The sequence below is a fragment of the Pelophylax lessonae genome (genome assembly GCF_965119305.1).
Source record: "Pelophylax lessonae genome assembly, chromosome: 5".
NCBI lineage: Eukaryota > Metazoa > Chordata > Amphibia > Anura > Ranidae > Pelophylax > Pelophylax lessonae.
The window spans coordinates 130,731,715-130,754,848 of record NC_138772.1 but is presented as its reverse complement, the minus strand read 5'-3'; the positions used below and the strand labels follow the sequence as shown (position 1 = coordinate 130,754,848).

At 48.1% G+C, this 23,134-nt stretch overlaps 1 protein-coding gene across 1 annotated transcript in view; it reads right to left on the bottom strand.

The window, feature by feature from the left end:
* The window catches only part of LOC309556442 (serine/threonine-protein kinase 31-like), a gene marked incomplete at its 3' end in the record, with an annotated part of 195,042 nt that overhangs the window by 67,017 nt on the left and 104,891 nt on the right, over positions 1-23,134 (bottom strand). The window contains exon 3 of the mRNA XM_082258904.1: positions 21,543-21,617. Coding sequence (XP_082115030.1) covers positions 21,543-21,617 — 75 coding nt within the window. The remainder of the gene's footprint in view (positions 1-21,542; positions 21,618-23,134) is intronic.

The window sequence follows — 23,134 nt, the reverse complement described above, 5'->3', positions numbered from 1 at the left end:
AAGAACAAACAAAGAATCCGTCTTGCGAAAAGACTCAGTCGATTTAAGGTAAACCCTTATCGCCCGAAAAACATCCAAAGAGTGCAACCTCACCTCCTTCGGATGTTTAGGCTTCGCGCAAAGCGAAGGCAAGACAATATCCTCATTTAGATGAAATTCCGAAACTCGCTTCGGAAGAAAAGAAGGATTAGGTCGCAAGACCACCTTATCCAAGTGAATGACCAGATACGGAGACTTGCAGGACAAAGCCGCCAGCTCCGACACTCTGCGAGCCGAAGTGATCGCCACCAAAAAGGTGACCTTTTTGGACAACATAGACAACGAGATCTCCCTGATCTGTTCAAAAGGAGCACGTTGTAACACAGATAGAACGAGATTCAAGTCCCAAGGAGGCAGAGGTTCCCTCCTAGGAGGGACCAGATGCCGCACCCCTTGAACAAAGGTGCCAACCAAGGAGCTAGAAGCCACAGGACGTTGAAAAAGAACGGCCAGCGTAGACACCTGACCCTTGATCGTAGCCAGCGCCAAACGCTGGTCGACACCCGTTTGAAGGAAGGACAACACTCGAGAAACCGAGTACGTGCAAGGTGAAAACCCCCTGGACTCACACCAGGCAAAATAGGCCTTCCAAGTACGGTAATAGACCTTCCCTGAGAAAGGCTTCCTCGCGTTGATCAAAGTGCGAATGACCTCAGGGGAGAGACCCCTAGCCTTCAGGACCTCGGTCTCAACAGCCAGGCCGTCAAAGCCAGCGACTGTAAAGCAGGATGGAATATCGGCCCTTGAGACAGGAGATCTTCTTGAAGAGGTAGACGCCATGGGTCGTCGACCGCCAGATTCACGAGGTCTGCGTACCAGGACCGGCGAGGCCAGTCCGGTGCCACAAAAATCACCGTGCTGCATTCCGATTGCAACCTGCGAAGGAACCTGGACAGCAATTGAATCGGTGGAAACGCATACATCAGTTTGTACTGATGCCACGGGAACCACCAACGCGTCTGACGCGTCTGCCCGAGGGTCGCGCTTCCTTGCCACGAACCTTCTCACCTTGTTGTTCAGACGAGACGCGAACAGGTCCACATCTGGAAGACCCCACTTCGCGCACAACATCTGGAAGACAGCTGGGTGGAGAGACCATTCCCCCTGATCCAGGGTCTGTCGACTCAGATAGTCCGCCTGCCAGTTCTCCACCCCCGGAATGTGAACTGCCGTTATCGCCGGGACAGGAGTCTCGGCCCAAGACAGAATGTCGGCCAATTCCCGAGCCGCTCGGGGCACTCCTGGTGCCCCCTTGGTGGTTGATGTAGGCCACCGCCGTGGCATTGTCCGTCTGCACCCGAACCGGACAGCCCTGCAGCCTGTCCGTCCAGCGAGGAAGGCAGAGATTTATCGCACGCAATTCCAGAATGTTGATCGGAAGGGAGGACTCCCCCTCCGACCAAGTTCCCTGGGCGGGCAGAACGCCCAGAACGCCACCCCAGCCCGAAAGGCTGGCATCCGTGGTGATCACTGTCCATGAGATAGGACGAAAGGACTTGCCCCCCGATACCATCGGGGACTGGAGCCACCACAGAAGATTCCTTCTGGTGCAATGGCTCAACGAGATCTGAAAATCCAGAGATTGAGGTCGCCCGTCCCACCTGGACAGGATCTCCGCTTGGAGACCCCGCGTGTGAAACTGGGCGAAGGGAATCGCCTCGAAGGCCGAGACCATCAATCCCAGACATCTAATGCTCGTCCGCAGAGACGAGTGCGGAACGTCCCTGAGGGACCTGACTTCCTCCTGAAGAGTCCTGAGTTTGTCTTCCGGCAGGAAGACCTTCGCCTGGACCGAGTCCAGGATCATTCCCAGGTAGGGAAGACGAACCGACGGACTCAGCGTCGACTTTGCAAAATTTATCGTCCAACCAAACTCCTGCAGAGTTTGCATCGTGACGGACAGGTCCTTTTCCAGACCCTGGCTGGTCGCAGACCGAACCAGAATGTCGTCCAGATACCCCAGGACAGAGATGCCCTGGGCTCTCAACAAAGCCAGAACGGGTGCAACGAAACTCTGGTGACCCTCGAAAATCGGGATGTGAAGGTACGCATCCTTCAAATCGATGGAGGCCATGAATTCCCCCGGAACCAGGGCAGCCACCACCGGCCGCAGGGATTCCATGCGGAACTTGCGAACACGCACAAAGCGGTTCAGAGCCTTCAAGTCCAGAATTGGATGAACCTTGCCCTTCTTCCTGGGCACGGTGAACAGATTTGAATAAAACCCCCGAAATCGGTCCCGATGAGGCACCGGAACCACCACTCCCTGAGCCCTCAGGTCCCGCACCGCTAGGTGCAAGTCCCGCAAACGCTCCGGAGACAGTTGAAGATTTGAGGGAAAGAATCTGCTCTCCGGCCGAGAGAGAAACTCGATCTTGTAGCCAGATCGAACGATTTCCTGAACCCACCGGTCCCGCACGAGGGCCAGCCAGGGTTGAAGAAAACCGAGCAAGCGTCCCCCCACCCCAGAACTGGGTGAGGGCGCCCCTTCAGGTCGCATTGTTATGGGCAGCGGGTCCGGACTGACCGGACTTCTGTTTACCAGACCACGGCTTCTTTTGGGAGCCTTGACCCTTAAATGGTTTGCCCTTGTAGTGCGACCGAAAGGCACGAAAGGACCCCTGAGGAGGCCGAAAAACTGAATTTTTGTAAAATCTTACCTGTAAAATTCCTTTCCCCGAGTCCTCCGACAGTCGCCGCCCTCTTCATATTCGTCACAATGGGGTATTAGACTTTGCTCCGAAGGAGTAGCTAGGCAACAGAATATGTCAATATAAAAGTTTTAACATATCCCACCCCCAGGGGGTGGTCCCCTCAGTTAATACCCTCCCACTTCCTGTATCCATACTCCAGTTTCAGTGGAATAGCAGTAGAGAGTACAATCAACCCCAAAAGAGGGGCGGGGGCGGCGACTGTCGGAGGACTCAGAGAAAGGAATTTTACAGGTAAGATTTTACAAAAATTCCGTTTTCTCTTACGTCCTCCGACAGTCGCCGCCCTCTTCATATTCGTCACAATGGGTACGTCCCAAAGCAGTCCAAACATGAGGGGTGGGAAACGCAGCCGCGCCCCAGGCAACGCCGTCTCCACAGCAGAGAAAGGAACCTTACCAAAGGAAGGAAACCATCTGGGCAACGGAAAAAACTTGCTCAACAGAAGCAAAAAATCCCAGGAAAACAAATAACCTAGGGATAACAACATGTATCCCAAACAGCCAAGAAGCCCATACAAGAGGCTCTAAGGAACTGCCGCACTAAGAACCTTGCGGCCAAAGGAAGCATCTGCCGATGCCTGAACATCCACTCTGTAGAATTTTGTGAAGGTGTGAACGGACGACCAAGTCGCCGCCTTACACACCTGGGCCACAGAAGCCCCATGACGACAGGCCCAAGACGTACTTTCCCCTTCAAAGTATAGGCCTGTTCCACAGTCTGTCTGATCCATTTGGCAATGGTAGAGGCCGACGCAGCCAAGCCCTTCCGAGGTCCCTCAGGAAGGACAAACAAGGAATCCGACTTGCGGAAAGATTCAGTCGATTTCAGGTAAACCCTAATCGCCCGAACAACATCCAAGGAATGCAGCTCCACCTCCTTCGGATGTTTGGGCTTCGCGCAGAGCGAAGGCAGGACAATGTCCTCATTGATGTGAAAATCCGAAACTCTCTTCGGAAGAAAAGAAGGGTTGGGTCGCAAGACCACCTTATCCAGATGAAAGACCAAGTACGGAGACTTGCAGGACAAAGCCGCCAGCTCCGAAACCCTACAAGCCGAAGTTATCGCCACCAAAAAAGCGACTTTATTGAACAACATGGACAACGAGATCTTCCTGATCTGTTCAAAAGGAGCGTGTTGTAACACGGACAGCACAAGGTTCAAGTCCCAAGGAGGCAAGGGTGCCCTCCTAGGAGGGACCAGATGTCGCACCCCTTGAACAAAGGTACTAACCAAAGAGTTAGACGCTACAGGACGTTGAAAGAGAACGGCCAGCGCAGACACCTGACCCTTGACCGTAGCCAGCGCCATACGCTGGTCGACACCCGTCTGAAGGAAGGACAACACCCTAGACACAGAGTATGTGCGAGGTGAAAACCCCCTGGACTCACACCAGGCAAAACAGGCCTTCCAAGTACGGTGATAGACCTTCCCCGAGGAAGACTTCCTCGCGTTAATCAAAGTGTGAATGACCTCCGGAGAGAGACCCCTATCCTTCAGGACCTCGGTTTCAACAGCCAGGCCGTCAAAGCCAGCGACTGTAAAGCAGGATGGAATATCGGCCCTTGAGAGAAGAGATCTTCCCGAAGAGGCAGACGCCAAGGAGCGTCGACCGCCAGATTCACGAGATCCGCGTACCAAGACCGGCAAGGCCAGTCCGGTACCACAAGAATCACCGTGTGTGGTTTACGAGTTCAACCTGCGAAGGAACCTGGGCAGCAATTGAATCGGCGGGAATACAGCAGCCGATACCGGTGCCACGGGGCCACCAACGCGTCGGACGCGTCTGCCCGAGGATCGCGCGTCCTTGCCACGAACCTTTTTACCTTGTTGTTCAGACGAGACACGAACAGGTCCACTTCCGGAAGACCCCACTTCGCGCACAACATCTGGAAGACAGCCGGGTGGAGAGACCATTCCCCCTGATCCAGGGCCTGGCGACTCAGATAATCCGCCTGCCAGTTCTCCACCCCCGGAATGTGTACCGCCGATATCGCCGGGACATGAGTCTCGGCCCAAGAAAGAATGTCGGCCACTTCCCGAGCCGCTCGGGCACTCCTGGTGCCCCCTTGGTGATTGACGTAAGCCACCGCCGTGGCATTGTCCGTCTGCACCCGAACCGGACAGCCGCGCAGCCTGTCCGTCCAACGGTGAAGGCAGAGATTTATCGCACGCAACTCCAGAATGTTGATCGGAAGGGAGGATTCCTCCTCCGACCAAGTCCCCTGGGCGGACAGAACGCCCAGAACACCACTCCAGCCCGACAGGCTGGCATTCGTGGTGATCACCGTCCATGAAAGAGGACGAAACGACTTTCCCCCCCCCGACACCGCCAGGGACTGGAGCCACCACAGAAGATCCCTTCTGGTGCGACGGCTCAACGAAATCTGGACATCCAGAGACTGCGGACGCCCGTCCCACTTTGACAGAATCTCCGCTTGGAGACCCCTCGTGTGAAACTGGGCAAAGGGAATTGCCTCGAAAGCCGAGACCATCAGACCCAGACACCGCATGCACTTACGCAGGGATGAGAACGGAACGTCCCTGAGGGACTGGACTTCTCCCTGAAGAACATTGATTTTGTCGTCCGGTAGGAAGACCTTCGCATGGACCGAGTCCAGGATCATTCCCAAATAGGGAAGACGAACCGCCAGACACAGTTTCGATTTTGGATAATTTATCGTCCAACCAAACTCCTGCAGAGTCTGCACCGTGACGGACAGATCCTTCTCCAGACCCTGGCTGGTCGCAGATCGAACCAGAATGTCGTCCAGATACCCCAGGACAGAGATGCCCTGGGCCCTTAACAAGGCCAGCAGTGGCGCAAGCACCTTGGTGAAAACCCGCGGAGCCGAAGCGAGGCCAAAAGGTAACGCCACGAATTGGTAGTGATCCTCCGCAATGGCGAATCGAAGGTACCTCTGGTGACCTTCGAAAATGGGGATGTGTAGGTACGCATCCTTCAGATCGATGGAGGCCATGAATTCCCCCGGAACCAGGGCAGCCACCACCGACCGCAGAGATTCCATGCGGAACTTGCGAACCCGTACAAAGCGGTTTAGAGCCTTCAAGTCCAGAATTGGACGAACCTTGCCCTCCTTCCTGGGTACAGTGAACAGATTTGAATAGAACCCCCTGAAACCTGTCCCGATGAGGCACCGGGACCACCACTCCCTGAGCTCTCAGGTCCCGCACCGCCAGGTGCAGATCCCGCAAACGCTCCGGAGACAGTTGAAGATTTGAGGGAAAAAATCTGCTCTCCGGCCGAGAGAGAAACTCGATCTTGTAACCAGATCGAACGATTTCCTGAACCCAACTGTCCCGAACACGGGCCAGCCAAGGTTGTAGAAAACCGAGCAAGCGTCCCCCCACCCCAGAACCGGGTGAGGGCGCCCCTTCAGGCAGCACTGTTGTGGGCAGCGGATCCGGATTGGTCGGACTTCTGCTTACCCGTCCACGGCTTCTTTTGAGAGCCCTGACCTTTGAACGGTTTGCCCTTAAAGTGCGGCCGAAAGGCACGAAAGGACCCCTGAGAGGGCCGAAAGGAAGCAAGCTTCTTACCAGGAGCCGACAGCCTTCTGGGATTGGGGCAAGAGCGTGCTCTTACCCCCAGTGATCCCCTTAATCAGAGTATCCAAGGATTCGCCAAACAGACGAGAACCGTCATAAGGGAGATTGGCTAAAGTCTTGCGAGAAGATTGGTCCACCGACCAACACTTCAACCAAACCAAACGGCGAGACAACACCGCCACACCGTGTACACGTGCGGCCAACGGGACCATATCCAAGTCCGCATCGCACAAATACATGACACCCTGATGGATTTGATCCACCATGTCCAATGTCGCCTGCGGGGCTGAGTCAGCCACCAAAACGCGTCTAAGCACCTGCGTCCAACTCGCGACCGCCTGGGCCGCCATAAGGGAAGCAAACAGAGCTTTTAGCATAGAACCCATAATAGAATAGGTATGACGGGCAAGAGACTCCAGCCTCTTGTCTGTGGCATCCCGGAATACCGGGGTATCCTCAGCAGGAATCGCAGTGGACTTATTCAGAACCGCGATCGCGTGATCCACAGGAGGTGGGACACACCAACGCTCGTCAGTAGCGGGCGTGAAAGGATAACGCAGTTTAAACCTACTGGGTACCGCAAAAGGTTTGCGAATATTACGCCATTGTTCCTTAACGGCGCTCTGAAAATCATCAGTGCAGGGAAAAACCTGTGATGTTTTGCGCCTTCTCTTTGTCCCATAAGCTGCCAAAGCAGATGGCGGACACGGTTCATCCTGCAAGCGCAGCGTTTGCTTGATGGAAGCAACCAAGTCATCCATGAGTGCAAGCTCTTCAGACGAGCCAGGGGGAGAATTATCCACCCCTTCAACCTCAGCCTCCACCTCGGACCCCACAAGATCCAGGGAGGAACGGGACCCCGACAAGGAGACCCCGGCCATATCAGCCCCCGCACCATCACCCTCTGAACCAGAGGAAATTGAAACTCTGGACCTCTTTGTGGATTGAGCAGCCACCAACATTTGCACCTGGGCAGCAAGATTAGCCACAATCACAGCCAAATCCCCCCCTGGGGGAGAAACAGCAGTCCCCTGGCTATCCACCAATGTGGCAGGAAATTTGCCCTCCTGAGAATCCATTGCCCCACAAAACTTATGCTGACAAGAAAGGGTTAACTGCCCCCTTAACAAGCGCGGCGAGCGCAGCCCACCGCCACACGCACAAACCTAATGAGACCCCCACAGGGATAGCACAGAAAACAGGCAATGGATACAGGCAGATAGAAAAGTTAAAAACCTGAGGGGACCCCTGTAGTAGCTGCTGCTTCGATCGGTGCACATCAGGAAAGAGGAAGTGATGTAATCAGGGCGCTCTTGTAAAGCCTATGAGAGGCTACAAGAAAATGGCCGCCCGCATTGAAAACATGCGGCCGGGGTGATGCAAGCAAAATGGCGGCGCTTGGCGCCGAAAACGCCGCTCCCCCGCTCTGCGATGTACAACATCGCCCATGTAAAAATCAACATGGCAGGTCGCCGCAGCGACCGCTGTACAGTGCCCCCAACATGACCAAAGGCATGCCCCACAGCACACAGCGCTTCACACATTAACAGGCAGACACACAGTGCCACACAGCCCCCCTCCTGCAGCCCACAGCGTGCAGGCAGAATGACAGGGAGCCAAATAGTGCGAATAGAGGCAGGTTACACAGTCTTAGACTGACACCCCCCCGACAGACAGGTCCCCACATAAGTACACTTACCTTCTAATGACGCGGGGGACCCGCACAGGCGAACAAACCGCAGCACATGAGGCAGGGAGAGTCACATCCAGGACGCACGAAACCGGGGTTAAGAAACCACACAGCGTCCAGTGAGGTAGCCACCTCACCAAGCATCTCTGCACCGAACAGGGATGGGTCGTTCACTGTGCCAGGAGCGATACCTGGCTGAACGCTCGATGGCAGGCCGGGAAAACCACTGACCCACAACCTGCGACCAGGGGGATCAGCCCGAGTCCCAGCCCGCACGAATCCTCTTCATCAGAAGAACTAACGCTGACAAAATGAACAGCTAAGCAAACAGAGAGAAACAACTCAAACAAAATCAAAAAAGAATAGAGAAAAGGCTGAGACAAATGCCCCAGCATAGAGACATCCAGCTACTCCTGACAAGCTAGACATTGAAACTGGAGTATGGATACAGGAAGTGGGAGGGTATTGACTGAGGGGACCACCCCCTGGGGGTGGGATATGTTAAAACTTTTATATTGACATATTCTGTTGCTTAGCTACTCCTTCGGAGCAAAGTCTAATACCCCATTGTGACGAATATGAAGAGGGCGGCGACTGTCGGAGGACGTAAGAGAAATTAGTATGTTTCTTACCAGGAGCCCCCTTAGCCTTGGGGAAGTGGGGCAAGAGAGTGCTCTTACCGCCCGTGATCCCCTTTATCAACGTATCCAAGGATTCCCCAAAAAGGCGAGATCCATCATAAGGCAGATTGGCTAAGGTCTTGCGCGAAGATTGGTCCACAGACCAACACTTTAACCAAACCAGGCGGCGAGACAACACCGCCACGCTTTGTACACGTGCAGCCAACGGCACTAAATCCAAGTCTGCATCACACAGATACATGACACCCTGATGGATTTGATCCACCATATCCAATGTCGCCGGTGAGGCCAAATCAGCCACTAAGACGCGCCTAAGCACCTGCGTCCAACTTGCGACAGCCTGGGCTGCCATAAGAGAGGCAAACAGAGCTTTCAGCATCGAACCCGTAACAGAATAAGTATGACGGGCAAGAGACTCCATTCTCCTATCCATGGCATCTCGGAACACCGGAGTATCCTCTGCAGGAATCGCAGTGGATTTATTCAAAACCGCAATCGCGTGATCCACCGGGGGTGGCACACACCACCGTTCATCAGTGGCAGGCGTGAAAGGATAACGCAGCCTGAACCTACTTGGCACAGCAAAAGGCTTGCGTAAATTGCGCCATTGTTTCTTAACAGCGCGCTGAAAATCATCAGTGCAGGGAAAGACCTGCGATGTCTTGCGTCTTTTCTGCGTCCCATAAGCCGCCAGGGCAGCAGGAGGACACAGTTCATCCTGCAAACGCAGCGTTTGTTTTATAGAAGCAACCAATTCATCCATGATTGCAAGCTCTTCAGGCGAACCAGGGGGAGAATTATCAACCCCCTCAACCTCAGCCTCCACCTCGGACCCCACGAGATCCAGGGAGGAACGGGACCCCGATAAGGAGACCCCAGCCATAGCAGCCCCATCACCATCACCCTCGGAATCAGAAGAAACAGAAACTTTGGGTCTTTTAGTGGATTGAGCAGCCACCAGCATCTGCACCTGAGCAGCAAGGTTAGCCACCACTTCGGCTAAATCCCCCCCTGGGGGGGAAACCGCAGTCCCCTGGCTTCCCACCAAGGTGGCAGGAAATTTGCCCTCCTGAGAATCCATTGCCCCAAAAAAATATGCCGGAGAATAAAGGGTTAAATGCCCCTTTAACAAGCGCGGCGAGCGCAGCCCACTGCACACACACACACAAGCACAATGAGACCCCCACAGGGACAAAACTGAACACAGGCAATGGATATAGGAAGAACAGAAGGATAAAACCTGAAGAGACCCCTGCTGTTGCTGCCGCCTCGATCGGTGCACCCAGGAAAGAGGAAGTGATGAAATCAGGGCGCTCTATTAAAGCCTATGGAAGGCTACAAGAAAATGGCCGCCCGCAGTGAAAACATGCGGCCGGAGCGAGCGCAGTCAAAATGTCGCCGTTTGGCGCCGAAACCGCCGCTCCCCCACTACTGTGATGCATATAACACCACACATGTAAAAAACATCAATACAGCGATACAGCGATCGCTGTATCGTGCCCCAAACATGACAAAACATGCCCCACAGCACACACTCTTCACACCTCACACAGGCTGACACAGACAGTGTCACACAGCCCCCCCCCCCCCTACAGCCCACAGCGTGCAGCCAGAGCGATAGGGAGCCAAACGGTGTGAACAGAGGCAGGTTACACAGTCCCAGACTGACACCCCCCCCGACAGACAGGTCCCCACATACATACACTTACCTCTTAATGGCGTGGGGAACCCGCACAGGCGAACAAGCCGCTGCACATAAGGCAGGGAGAGTCGCATCCAGGACGCACAAAATCGGGGTTAAGAAACCGCACAGCGTCCAGTGAGGTAGCCACCTCACCAATCATCCCTGCACCGAACAGGGATGGGTCGTTCACTGTGCCAGGAGCGTTACCTGGCTGAACGCTCGAAGGCAGGCTGGGAAGCCACTGACCCACGACCAGGGGGATCAGCCCGAGACCCAGCCCGCACGAATTCTCTTCATCAGAAGAACTAACTAATGCTGACAAAAAGAACAGCTAAATAAAGAGAGAGAAAAAACTCAAACAAAAAATCAAAAAAAGAAGAGAAAGGCTGAGGCAAAAAGCCCCAGCATAGAGAGATCCAGCTACTCCTGACAAGCTAGACATTGAAACTGAGATATGGATGCAGGAAGTAGGAGGGTATTGACTGAGGGGACCACCCCCTGGGGGTGGGATATGTTAAAAGCTTTAATGTTAACATATTCTGTTGCCTAGCTACTCCTTCGGAGCAAAGTCTAATACCCCATTGTGACGAATATGAAGATGGCGGCGACTGTCGGAGGACGTAAGAGAAATTAAGATTAAAAACACAATTGTTTAAAATGGTGCATGAATAGTTCCAAAATCACACATGCTATTCAGCAGGGGGAAAAACAGTCCAAAATATATGCAATATAAATATATTGCATATATGTCCAAAATATATGCAATATGGAAAATCCAAAGTCCCAAAACACAATTCAGCAGGGGAAAAATTGTCCCAAATATATGCCACAATCAGATATAAGACAGGTATCCTTGGGATGTTCCCAAATCCCAAAACAGTTAATAGAAAGCCAAGAGTATCACAACCAGAGTGACTGGTAACTACCCCTACAGGGGTAACAAGCCTGTGGGTAGTAGTTGGCTACTGCGCTCCTAGAGCACGATCTTTAGAGGGACCAGGTACGGACAGATCACAGTCTCCATACATAGGGATACTACCCAGATTTGACCAGACCACCCAGGGAAACCGAGGGCTGGGATGTGAGGAGCGGAGTAGCCAACTACTACCCACAGGCTTGTTACCCTTGTAGGGGTAGTTACCTCTGGTAAGTGCGGTCCTGGGAGTGCGGGGAGCACCGATTGACCACTTCACCTAGCACACCTGAGGAATCTTTAAGGCACCTGCACCTAAGTCACTCTGGTTGTGATACTCTTGGCTTTCTAATAACTGTTTTGGGATTTGGGAACATCCCAAGGATACCTGTCTTATATCTGATTGTGGCATATATTTGGGACAATTTTTGCCCTGCTGAATTGTGTTGTGGGACTTTGGATTTTCCATATTGCATATATTTTGGACATATATGCAATATATTTATATTGCATATATTTTGGACTGTTTTTTTCCCCTGCTGAATAGCATGTGTGATTTTACAACTATATATGCACCATTTTAAACAATTGTGTTTTTAATCTTAATTTTTTGCTATTTTTACAGTATTTGTGCGTTTGGGATTTTAAAAAAGTGGAGTTCCACCCTATTTTTATACTTACCTCCATCTTCTCGCTCCGGGTCACCTAAAAAAGAAATGGATAATCGCATATTTTTTTTTTTTTTACTTACCTCGTAGCGAAGAAAATATACTTACCTTACTTCCTTCTTCCTCCTTCCTCGGCCGCGGCCCGTCGTCACTTCCTGGCTCTGCAATGATTCCTGGGAGCTGGACGTCATAGCTCCCAGGAATCATTGCGCCTGCACCGGCCCCGACGTCAGTTCCGGGTCGCGCGCGTCATCCCCTTCTAAACAGCTTCTGGGCATGCCCAGAAGCTGTGGAGGGGTGACGCGCGTGACCCGGAAGTGACGTCGGGGCCGGCGCAGAGCATCGTGGGACCACAGAAGGCGGAAGAAGACGCCGAAGAGGACGCGCTGGCTTCAAGCTGCCCACATCTGAGATGGCAGCGCTGGACAAGACGTTTGCAAGGTAAGTATTTCGTCTTGCAGGTAAGTGCAACCCGGGACAGATCAGAGGCTAGCCATTGTGGAATGAACTAGCCCTGACTGTCCCGGGGGTATTAAAAAAACAAAAAACAAATCCAGGGTGGAACTCCGCTTTAAAATCACTTATATTCATCTCAGTCACTTTACCTAATTTTTTAGTATTTTTGCACATGTATATTTATTTAATATCTGTGTAAATTACTGAGCACCTTTTTGCATAAACTAGCACTTTATCAGAGTGTTCTGATGTGCATGTGATTTCGGTGAATCGCATAATATGCAATATATATTTTTTTGCATTTTCTGCACGCCCCATTGGGCTTGTTGGTTTATTATATTAATTTATATAAAGGCTTCATATGTGTTTTTCTGCACCAGTGTGCCTTTTCACGCTATTCACTGTTTAAAGTTTTTCTACCTACAGTCACTGCACATTTGAGTTGCATCCACAACTCATTCACTCTTTCTATTCTAAGGAAGTTGACCCTAATTCTTGGGGCTATTCCTTCCTTGCACAGTCACTCGGGCACGTTTTGTTAAGGGCCTTTCAGGCCATTTTAAGGAAGTTGAAGTATCTCTTCCTTGCACAAGTCACTTAGGCACATTCAGGTAAGGGTTTTAACCCCCCTGTGTTTGCACTTATTCACTTTAATTTTATGAATTTTATCAATATAGCATTTTATTAAGATGTATTCTGTATATTAGGATTGTATATTCATATTTATTACATTTAGGGGTTTATGCAGGCAGCGCCATCTACCTCCCATTTTACTGAAAATCCCTCCTGAGATGTGTACAAATCTGGTGGCCAACTAAAACGGCTTACCTCTGATTGCCAACAAGGGTTTTGCCACCAAGTACAAAGTCATGTTTTGCGAAGGGGTCAAATACTTATTTTACTCTAAATGCAATCATAATACAAATCAATATATAACTTTTTTCAAATGCGTTTTTTGTTGTTGTTCTGTCGCTCACTGTTACAATAACCCTACCACTAAAATTATAGACTGGTTGTTTCTTTGTCAGTGGGCAAACGTACAAAATCAGCAGGGAATCAAATACTTTTTTCCCTCATGTATACACATATATATTATATATACATATACACACAGTACTGTGCATAAAAGTCTAAGGCAAGTGTGAAAAATGCTGTTAATTTATGCTTTTCACAAAAGTGTAATTAGTTTATTTTTATCATTTAACAAAACAAAGTAAATGAACAGAAAAGAAATTCAAACTAAACCAATATTTGACCCTTTGCCTTCAAAACAGCATCAGTTCTTTTAGATACACTTGCACACAGTTTTACTAGGAACTCGCTAGGTAGACTGTTCCAAACATCTTGGAGAACCACAAACTGGATTGTAGGCTTGCCTCCAATCCTTCCATCCCTTTATGTAATCCCAGACAGACTTCGGGTCCATGCACACTGGCTTAAAAAACCTACCGTTCGTTTACCGGTAACAGTCTTTCTTACGAGCCTTCTAGGACGGCCCAAACAGTGAGCAAACAGTGAGAGATGATAGGCTCCTCCATACCGTAAACACAATCAATTACAATCTGTTAAAAGGCCCCACCCTTCCCTGTGCCCCTCAGTTGTAAAAAAAAAAGTATCTTCCACAACCATTTCCGAGGGAAGTGTTCTTCATAATTCTATAGGTACTTACCACATAAGTTTATTCATATTACCATACACCCTTTTAACAAGGGCGGGTAGGCAGGCCGTCCTGGAAGGCTCGTAAGAAAGACCGTTACCGGTAAAACTAACGGTAGGTTTTCTCTCCTCGTCTTCCAGGACGGCCCAAACAGTGAGAGGATAATAGAGATCCTTTTAGGCCTACCTTAGGGTGGGACAACTGCCTGTAAGACCTTTCGGGACAGTATTTCAACACGGTCATGTTTCAGGTGCTATGTCTGGACTAGGTGGCCATATTGTGGATCCTTTATCAAGGTGCTCCAGCTTTTTTGGCCCAGGATGTCTCCAGGGCTTCTTATTGTGCTGAAACACCTAAAACTTCACAAGACATGTTTAATGGCTTATCCAATCAACCTAGGGGCTGAAGGCTTTGTGGACCGTAGTCCTATTGATCCAGAGTAGAGGATCAGTGGATGATTAGATTTCCCAAATTCCCTGATCCTCAGTATTTATGTGAGGAGGCGGCTCCTCACATCTAATCAGTGAAAATTCATTTCTTTTATATCCATAGGGTTACCACCTAAGGATGGAAAATATTTACCTCTTACTACCTGTTAAGAGAAGAGGTACCTTTGGGCAGATCTAAGGGATCTGGCCTGCGAGTAATCCTATATGGGAATAAAAAACATACAGGGTCTTTTCCTAGAAAGATCTTGTAATTTCCCTACACTTCTGGTTGAAGAGACAGTTAACATGAAGCTAGTTTTGAGAAGCAAAACTTAAAAAGGAACCCTCTTCTATAGGTTCAAAAGGGCTGGACTGGTATACACTCCAAGTACAGCAAGCTATGACTTCCGTCACAACTGGATGTTAGTTGTGAACAAAGTTCTATACACTTGACCAAACTCCTTATACACCTGCCCGAAATGTGGGAAAAAACAGGAGTTTGTTACCGGGATGCTTTTAACCATACCTTAGTGATCAGGTATCCTACCTGATGCCTGCCTCTATAAGCTAACTCCTTATAGATCTGTTCACAATTAAGCGGAAAAGGAGTTAGACCCTTTCAGTACCGTAAGGTACCCTGGAAGAATACAAACCGAAATGTAAACCTATAGTTAAGGTATACGGGTCAGACAGGTTCTGATACCGTCTCTTAGACTACCATGCACCTATGCACATGGTTCATAAAGGGAAGAGGATGATAATGTATCCCCCTCTTCGAGGGCCCTGCGACCTAACCAGGTTTTTAAGCAGAGGAAAACCTCTGATCTGATTGAACAAAAAAGGACTGAGTTTTCTGGCATCTGATGCTTCTGTAGTCAGAGCTTCTGCCCTTCTATTCCCCTGGGTATACAAGGTCTGTAACCAAAGTGATATATGTATAAATAATATCACCTGTATAGAAAACTAGTGACTGTGCGTTATTAACGCACCACCCCAGAAAAAAAAGATGTAGACAGACGTGTATTTCTGAGGTGCCGCTAGATGAACTAGACCCCGTAAGACACAACGTAATCCTTTTAGTTGTGTATTTTTTAGAAGTGTAATAAATACTGTAATAAAAAAGGGAGACCCGAGCGTCTGCCTTATTGACTATACAGCTGCGCAGTCCAACAGAAAGATACAAGAACATGTCTCGCCGTGTATTTCCGTAACACGATCAGCAATAAGTCCATAAAAGACAGAAGGGACGCCACTCCCCTGTTGTGTATTGCCGATACCCGACCAGGTACCTTCATATAACAAACATACCAGAAAGGATAGGAACTTTCAAGTTTTCTTGTTTCCGATAAGTAACAAGGCATAGTTATATGGAAAAAAAACCACTAGACTTCCATGTCGTGGATTTTTTTTTTTTTTTTTTTTTAATCGTCAAACGGGTACCAAGATGCTAGCCATGTCCATGTTGTGCATTTATAATTGGCCACCCGGTATAGCCATATAGTGCCACAGTACTGCTAACAACAAAGTTGCATATATTTGATTAGCAACAGGGTACAGCTTGAGCAACCATATTTGATGGTGTGCGTTTTGCATGGTAACCTAATATAGGCATGTATTAAGCAGGCAACACAAGTTATAACAAATTTTACAGTTCTGTATTATTTGATACTTAGAAACACCACTAGCAAACATAAGGTTGCGTATCTCTGAATAGTAAACCGGTACAGCTGTTGTAACCGATGTTACGAATGATCATTTTAAACTTGTTCGTTTTGGTTAGCACCAGTGTAGTTATAATAAAACTGAGTCTGGAGCCCCTTGTGCATTTCTGACTTCGCAGTCAGGTTACCGCCAAGTAACCACAGAAATTTTGCTACCAACAGTGTAGTGCATTTCTGAGCTGAAGAAAAGGGTGTAATAGGTTAACCGCAGACACCCCCAATTTCCATATAGCTGAACTGGACAGACAAAAGACAGACAACTAAGTTGCATATTTTTGCTAGTCAATAATAAAACACTCCAAAGACACCGAAAGTTTCCACATTGTGTATTTGTAAGAAAAAACGCCAAACTAGGCAAAAGTCAGAGTCTTGGTGATTTTACTAAGACATAACCAGCAGAGGACTCTAGCTGTTAAACCTTCCTCCCCTGGAGGAGAAACCAGGTAGTTCCAAATAATGAAGGCCTAGGGGGGTTGCATACATCGCCTTTAGTGGCAGCTGTTACCTTACCAATAAGGTGTGACTCCGAGTTTCCCAGCATGTAAGATTTTTAACAAGCACAAGTCTGGAGATCAATTACCTCAGCCTCTTTCTAGTAATGGCTAGTCTTTTGCTTGAAGGCAATCAGAAACATGAAAGACTGGACAAGCAAGCATTAAACACAGGTTAATATGTATATGTAGCTGTTGTACAGGGATTTTTGTACTTAATCATCCACTAGAGTTGCAGACAGTAATGCATCTAGTTCGTCCCGGGATGAGTAGTAGCTTAAATACTAGGGGTTCCATCCCTTAAGCTCCATTTCTACTGGTGCGACTTATGTGACCCCTGGTCCTGTGCCAATTAGAGCTGCAGCAACTAACAAAACAGGTGCCTTCACTACCCTGAAACGCCCTCTAGTCAGAGACTGCAATATCAGATCCAAAATTGCATTAAAAGGCGTATCCAAGTCGCACTTCAAATAGGGTGATTTTGGTGTTGTACTGGTGTAAACGTAAGCTTACACATTAATTCTATGGTTGTTATTAGGCCCTTGAAAATGTGTAGCTTTTCTCTGTCAATGCAAGGACCATTACAGGGTTTGGGACGTTGCTTGTTTCTCTGATTTAGGCTGGATACACACTATCCACCTTTGTGGTTAGATTTTCTTTAGATTTACCTTTTCTATGTAGTGCAAGCGCCTGCCCGATTGCATACATTTGACTTCTATTATATGATTTTGGCAAGTCTAAAGGAAAAAGTCTTCAGAAAATCTTATAGTGTTTATGGCCCATAAGAGTGCGGTTTTCTGGGTTATTTTGTTCCCAGCTAAAGAGAAACAGGTAGTATCACCCTTCTTAAAGGGAGGGAGTACAACAAACAAGCCGAAAAAAAAACATCTGGCTGCAATCAGATATGCTGTTAACCTCCCCAAGTAAAAGGAGGTATGCACCACTGTTCAAAAACAGGTGCGTACAAGAGCAACGGCCCATATAAGCACTAGCAGCGCTAAATACAGCCTCTTTATCAAAGGCTACGAATATATGGCTATTAATATATCAGGCACAATATATTGAGCAAGTGGATTCTAAAGGACAAAATGATCATTAAAGTCCATAAAGTTCTCAAGGTTCTTGAGGGCGTGAGCACGCGGCCATTCTGTCAATACCGAGGACATCCCAGGAGTTCCCTTGATAACACCATTTTGATTCCGGGCAATATCGCGAGTAGGTGGCTGGATCACCCGTACCGTGCGGCTCAGTGGGGACAACGTTAGCAGCGGGAGGACCAGGATATTGTCCTTGGATATGGTTTCTGCCTAACTACATCTTATCCCATGTGAGTGTGATTTTATTATTATCAATAAAGTTTGGTGTGTACATATTACGCTATGGGTCCCTGTCATTCTCTTTCTATGTGAGAGGAGAGGAGGAGGTGCTGTCCATTATTCTACCAGCTGGAGTTGAGTCCTAAGGGGATCGCCATCAGAGAGTGGAGGATCACTGGTTGAATAAAGCGCTATACCCATGCGTTAAGGGTACGTGTTCACTCTAAGGGGGGGAGCACAGCAGTGTGGTGAAGGATCTTGGTGGTTGCTGTGTGATCAGTAAAGAAGACACTGTGGTATACGCCTTGTCTCTACTACATACATCAAGTTTCCCATGCACCCTGGTCTCTGCATGACTCCACCTTGAGAACTTTATGGACTTTAATGAAAATTTTGTCCTTTAGAATCCACTTGCTCAATATATTGTGCCTAATATATTAATAGCCATATATTCGTAGCCTTTGATAAAGAGGCTGTATTTAGTGCTGCTAGTGCTTATATGGGCCGTTGCTCTTGTACGCACCTGTTTTTGGATATTGATAAGATATAGCAGCTGCTTGTTGAGGATATTGGCTTATGAGATCCCACACCTTGCAGAGTTGCCAGGTGTTCAGTGTCTAATCCATTGAGCATTGTATAACACATAAGCGCTGAGTGGGTGGGATAAGGAATTGCTGCTTCTTTCTTACTCTGTTTGTAAATGCACCACTGTTGCTTTACTCCTTCAGATTTACCCCAGCCCCAGGTTTTCTTAATTGAACTCCTGAGCACATGCAAGGAGGGGTCTTACATTAAACCTGAGACCTTGTTATCAGCTAGTTTAATATCCCATCTGGGGATCCTGCAGGAGAAGAGGAAACCACCACCAGATCGCTCTTCCTGCTCATCTTAAACTCTAGAAGGACTTTTTCCTAGTCCCTTATAGAGCTTATCCTGTGCCGAGGTCTCTTTTGGCAAATCTGGTATCTCTTCTCAGGCATAAATGGCCTGGAGGAGTCCCTGCATGTTCTATAAAACCAAATAGGTTTTTAGATGGTTCTGCCTCATCTGGAGCATCTGAGTCCCTGTCCCCTTCACCTTCTGAGCAGGTTTGGGAATCTGAGCGGCTCTCCTCTGGTGATAACCTAGCTTCTTCCCTTATTTGTGCTGAAGGAATACTTTGGGAAGATGGTAGGGGACCTGAAAGTCCTGTCCTAGGTAAAGAGCTTTCTTGTGAAGAGGTACCTTCCATTGAAGATAGATCTTTTGGTACTACAATACTTGGGGTTCCTACTGAAGAACGTACAGTTTTAATAGTAGTTAATATTTACTCCTGTACTGTATTAAGGAAGTCTTTCATTAACCCTGAAGCTTCTTTTCCTGCCACCTTGTAAATGCATTTAGGGCAGAAAAGCTTAGTGTAGGAACTGGATAACCTATCCCCACAATTACCACACTTCTTATAGGCAACAGAGCCTGATAAAGCTGGGGTAGGAGTAGAGGTTTCTTGTGAACTGCTCATGGAGTCTGGAAGACAGGATACAAAGCAATAGATGCATCACTCTTCCCAAACAAATAAACTTGAAAACCATACAAAGGACATAGCATAGTCTGACTAAGGTCGGGGGAAATGGGACAATTTCCAGGCATTTTTAAGTCTGTTCCGGCAGACTTTAGAAGGAACAACTCATGAAGGGAAAGTTGTCCGCACTTACCCGGTTCGACCTGGGTTTCGCCACCGACACCTGGACCGGACTCTCCTCCTCCTTACCCGGAGGATGAGACGTGGAGGGCTTCATTTCCCCAGCAGTTGTCCGAGCTGCAATGGGAGTCTGCTCTACCGCTAGGAAGCAGTTCCGGCGTCTGATCCACATTTTTCTTCCTCTTCATAATTGCGCGCACGCATCCTGACGTTGTGCCAGAAGCTCCTGTTTGAAGACAAGGTTTGAAACGCCCGTCCGGCGGGAAATTCAAAATCCTTCCGTGGAGGAGAGCTGCTGGTGCCGGAAAACAGGCCTAGAAGGACACCTCAGGTGACCAACGGCCTGTGTACCTGGAGGCGACCTGTGAGAAGCCTACGGAGATGGCAGGTAGAGCTCAGCTCTTCAGAAGGCCCTTTGCTGAACCTGGCTCACAGGGGTTCCGTTCGACTCTCAGAGTCTGTAGGTCAGTGAACATAACAAACGTTTCGTTGCAGGAAGAAACACAATCTAAAACTGAGGGGGCAGAGGGAAGGGTGGGGCCTTTTAACAGATTGTAATTGATTGTGTTTCCGGTAGGGAGGAGCCTATCATCTCTCACTGTTTGGGCCATCCTGGAAGGCGAGGAGAAATTATTTTTTTACAAAAATAGCTGCTTCTACAGGAGTATTGGCTTTGCCTGTAGAAGCAGCTCAATGCTATCCTATGTGTCCATGGACATTAGGACTATTAGAAGCATATTTTGAGCTCAGCGTTTAGAGGAATAAAAGAAAAAAACCCTTCTGGTTTGCAAATCCGATCAGAGCTTTCTGGCACAAAAAAAAAAAAACACAAAACTCTCCCAAACTGTGTATACAAATGCTCTATATGAGCATTTTTTTCTGCCAAAAGAACTGTCTTTTTGATGTTGAGATCAGAGCTCTCTGGGGGCCAAACATCAGCTCCAGGACTTTGTTCTTTACACTAAAGATATTTCCTTATAACATTGGCTGTATGTGTGGGGTGATTGTCCTGCTGCAAAATAAATTTGGGGCCAATCAAATGCCTCCTTGATGGTATGGCATGAAGCATCTGCCTGTATTTCACAGCAGGGGGGACACCATTGATCCTGACCAAATCTCCAACTCCATTTGCAGGAAAGCAGACCAAACTTGCGTGGAACCTCCTCCATGCTTCACAGCTGCCTGCGGATACTCATTGTATCGGACTGATCAGTCCAGAGCACCTGCTGCCATTTATCTTAACCCCAGTTTCTGATTTCATGCATAGATGACTCACTTAGCCTTCCTTCCAAGTCCTAACCATGAAAACATAAAAACCGGGGTGCAATTAAATGGCAGTGGGTGCCTTGGAGGACTGATGCGTTAAAATGTATGATAATGCGATAGATAGATAGATAGATAGATAGATAGATAGATAGATAGATAGATAGATAGATAGATAGATAGATAGATAGATAATTTTCAAGGGTAGCCACAGCGCTACACTTAAAGTAAATGCCCAGGTGTTCACCCACAAAAAAATCAAAACAAATCCAAAACTGGTTTAGAGGTGCTCAAGGGTCTTGCAGAGGAGGAAGATAAAAAAAAACAACGGTTTTTATTGTCAATTGACAGAGAAGTTTAACACAAATGCATTCTAACCTCAATCATACAGTAAAGTCCTATCTGGTAAGTTATCACCTTATTCGTAATGGTGGTGGTAGTGTTCTTCTTTCACACGTATCTCATTGCACATCAACTGACTGAATCGTAGGCATACTTCAACAGTAGAGGTATCATTTACTGACCCAAAACCCAACCCCCCCCCCCCCCCCCCACAAAGCAATTTTCCACTCTAGGACAATGCTGCAAGGTTGTCTATAAGGCATTTCCTTACCTGCTCATTATCAACTACATTCTGCAACTTACATCTATACCAACACTTGTCTGCTGAGAATAGTCCACCATAAACCTATAAATAAAATACAATCCGTCAGTAAATTGTACATTACTATTCAAAAAGCATAATACCAGGTACAGAGAATTAACCTTTGAATTCATTACTTATGCACCATATTTAAAGTGCTTGTAAAGCCAGTGAGGACAATTACTAGCATCCACTGTGTAATAACAAGCTATACATACATGTGTTGTGCGTTTAATTTATGAAGCTAAATATCCTATTCCACAGGGTCGCTGTGGGGTTACATGACCTCCTGTTGCTCTTCTTTCCCGATCTAAGGACTACAGAGGGTGGGGCTGGAATTTACCCTCTCTGACTTCAGCCGGGAGGTCACGTGACTGCACAGTGGCGCTGTGCAGTAATGGGATTTTTGACTTACTGTAAAATACATTTCTCTGATGTTCATTGACGGACAAAGCTGATATTCATAACCATTGGGTTATACTGCCCCATATAGGAGTAGGACACTAGGCAGTAAAGAATTCTGGCTACATCCATGGACAGTTCCAGGGGGTATACTCCATCTCTCTGCTATAGCCACTCACTTTTGTTACAAGCAGTGGCAGAAGAATTATAACTCCACAGAGGGGTGGGTGCTGCATACGTCAATGAACATCAGAGAAATGGATTTTACTGCAAGTCAAAAACTGAATTTTTGACTTGCCAAGAAATCCTTTTCTCTGAAGTTCATTGACAGACGCAGCTCCATATTCCTCTTGACCATTGGGTTATGCTGCCCCCTACAGGAGTAGGAATCTAGGCTGGGAAAATCTTTACCTATGAGGCAATCTCTGCAGGCATACACCCACTCAATCTGCAATAGGATTCAGTTTTGTTGCAAGCAATGTTTAGAAGAAAAAACCCCACCCCACTCAGAAATAGAGGGGCGGGTGCTGCGTGTGTCAAATATTTCAGAGAATTTTTTTTTTACGGTAAGTCAAAAATCCAGTTTTCTTCATCGTTCACTGACAGACGCAACTCCATATTCTTCTTGACCATTGGGACGCCGAATTTGCATGATGGGCGGGAAAACAACGCAGAAAAGAAAGTAATTTCCCAAAGACTAAAAACTTAGCCAACCAGTGAACATGGAGCTCAACCAGGAAAAACTGGAGCTCGCCTAGAAAACAAATACATCCTCAAAGAGAATATTTTCGCATTTAAACAGCAGCCTGCAAAACCTTGCGGCCAAGAGAAGCATCCGAGGATGCATACACATCTACTTTGTAGAATTTTGTGAATGTGTGCACAAACTGGTGACCAAGTTGCCGCCTTGAAAACTTGCATTACTGATGCCTGATGGCGAAAAGCCCAAGAGGCACACAGTGCCCTAGCAAAATGCGCCTTCACAGGGAAAGGTGGAACCTGATCCCTCAGTGAATAAGCCTGTACCACAGTCTGCATGATCCATCTGGATATGGTCGCGGCAGCCGCAGCCAATCCCGTTCGAGGACCTTCAGTGAGGCCAAACAGAGTCTGATTTCCTAAAGGATTCATTAGCCACCAGGTCAACCATAATTGCCCGA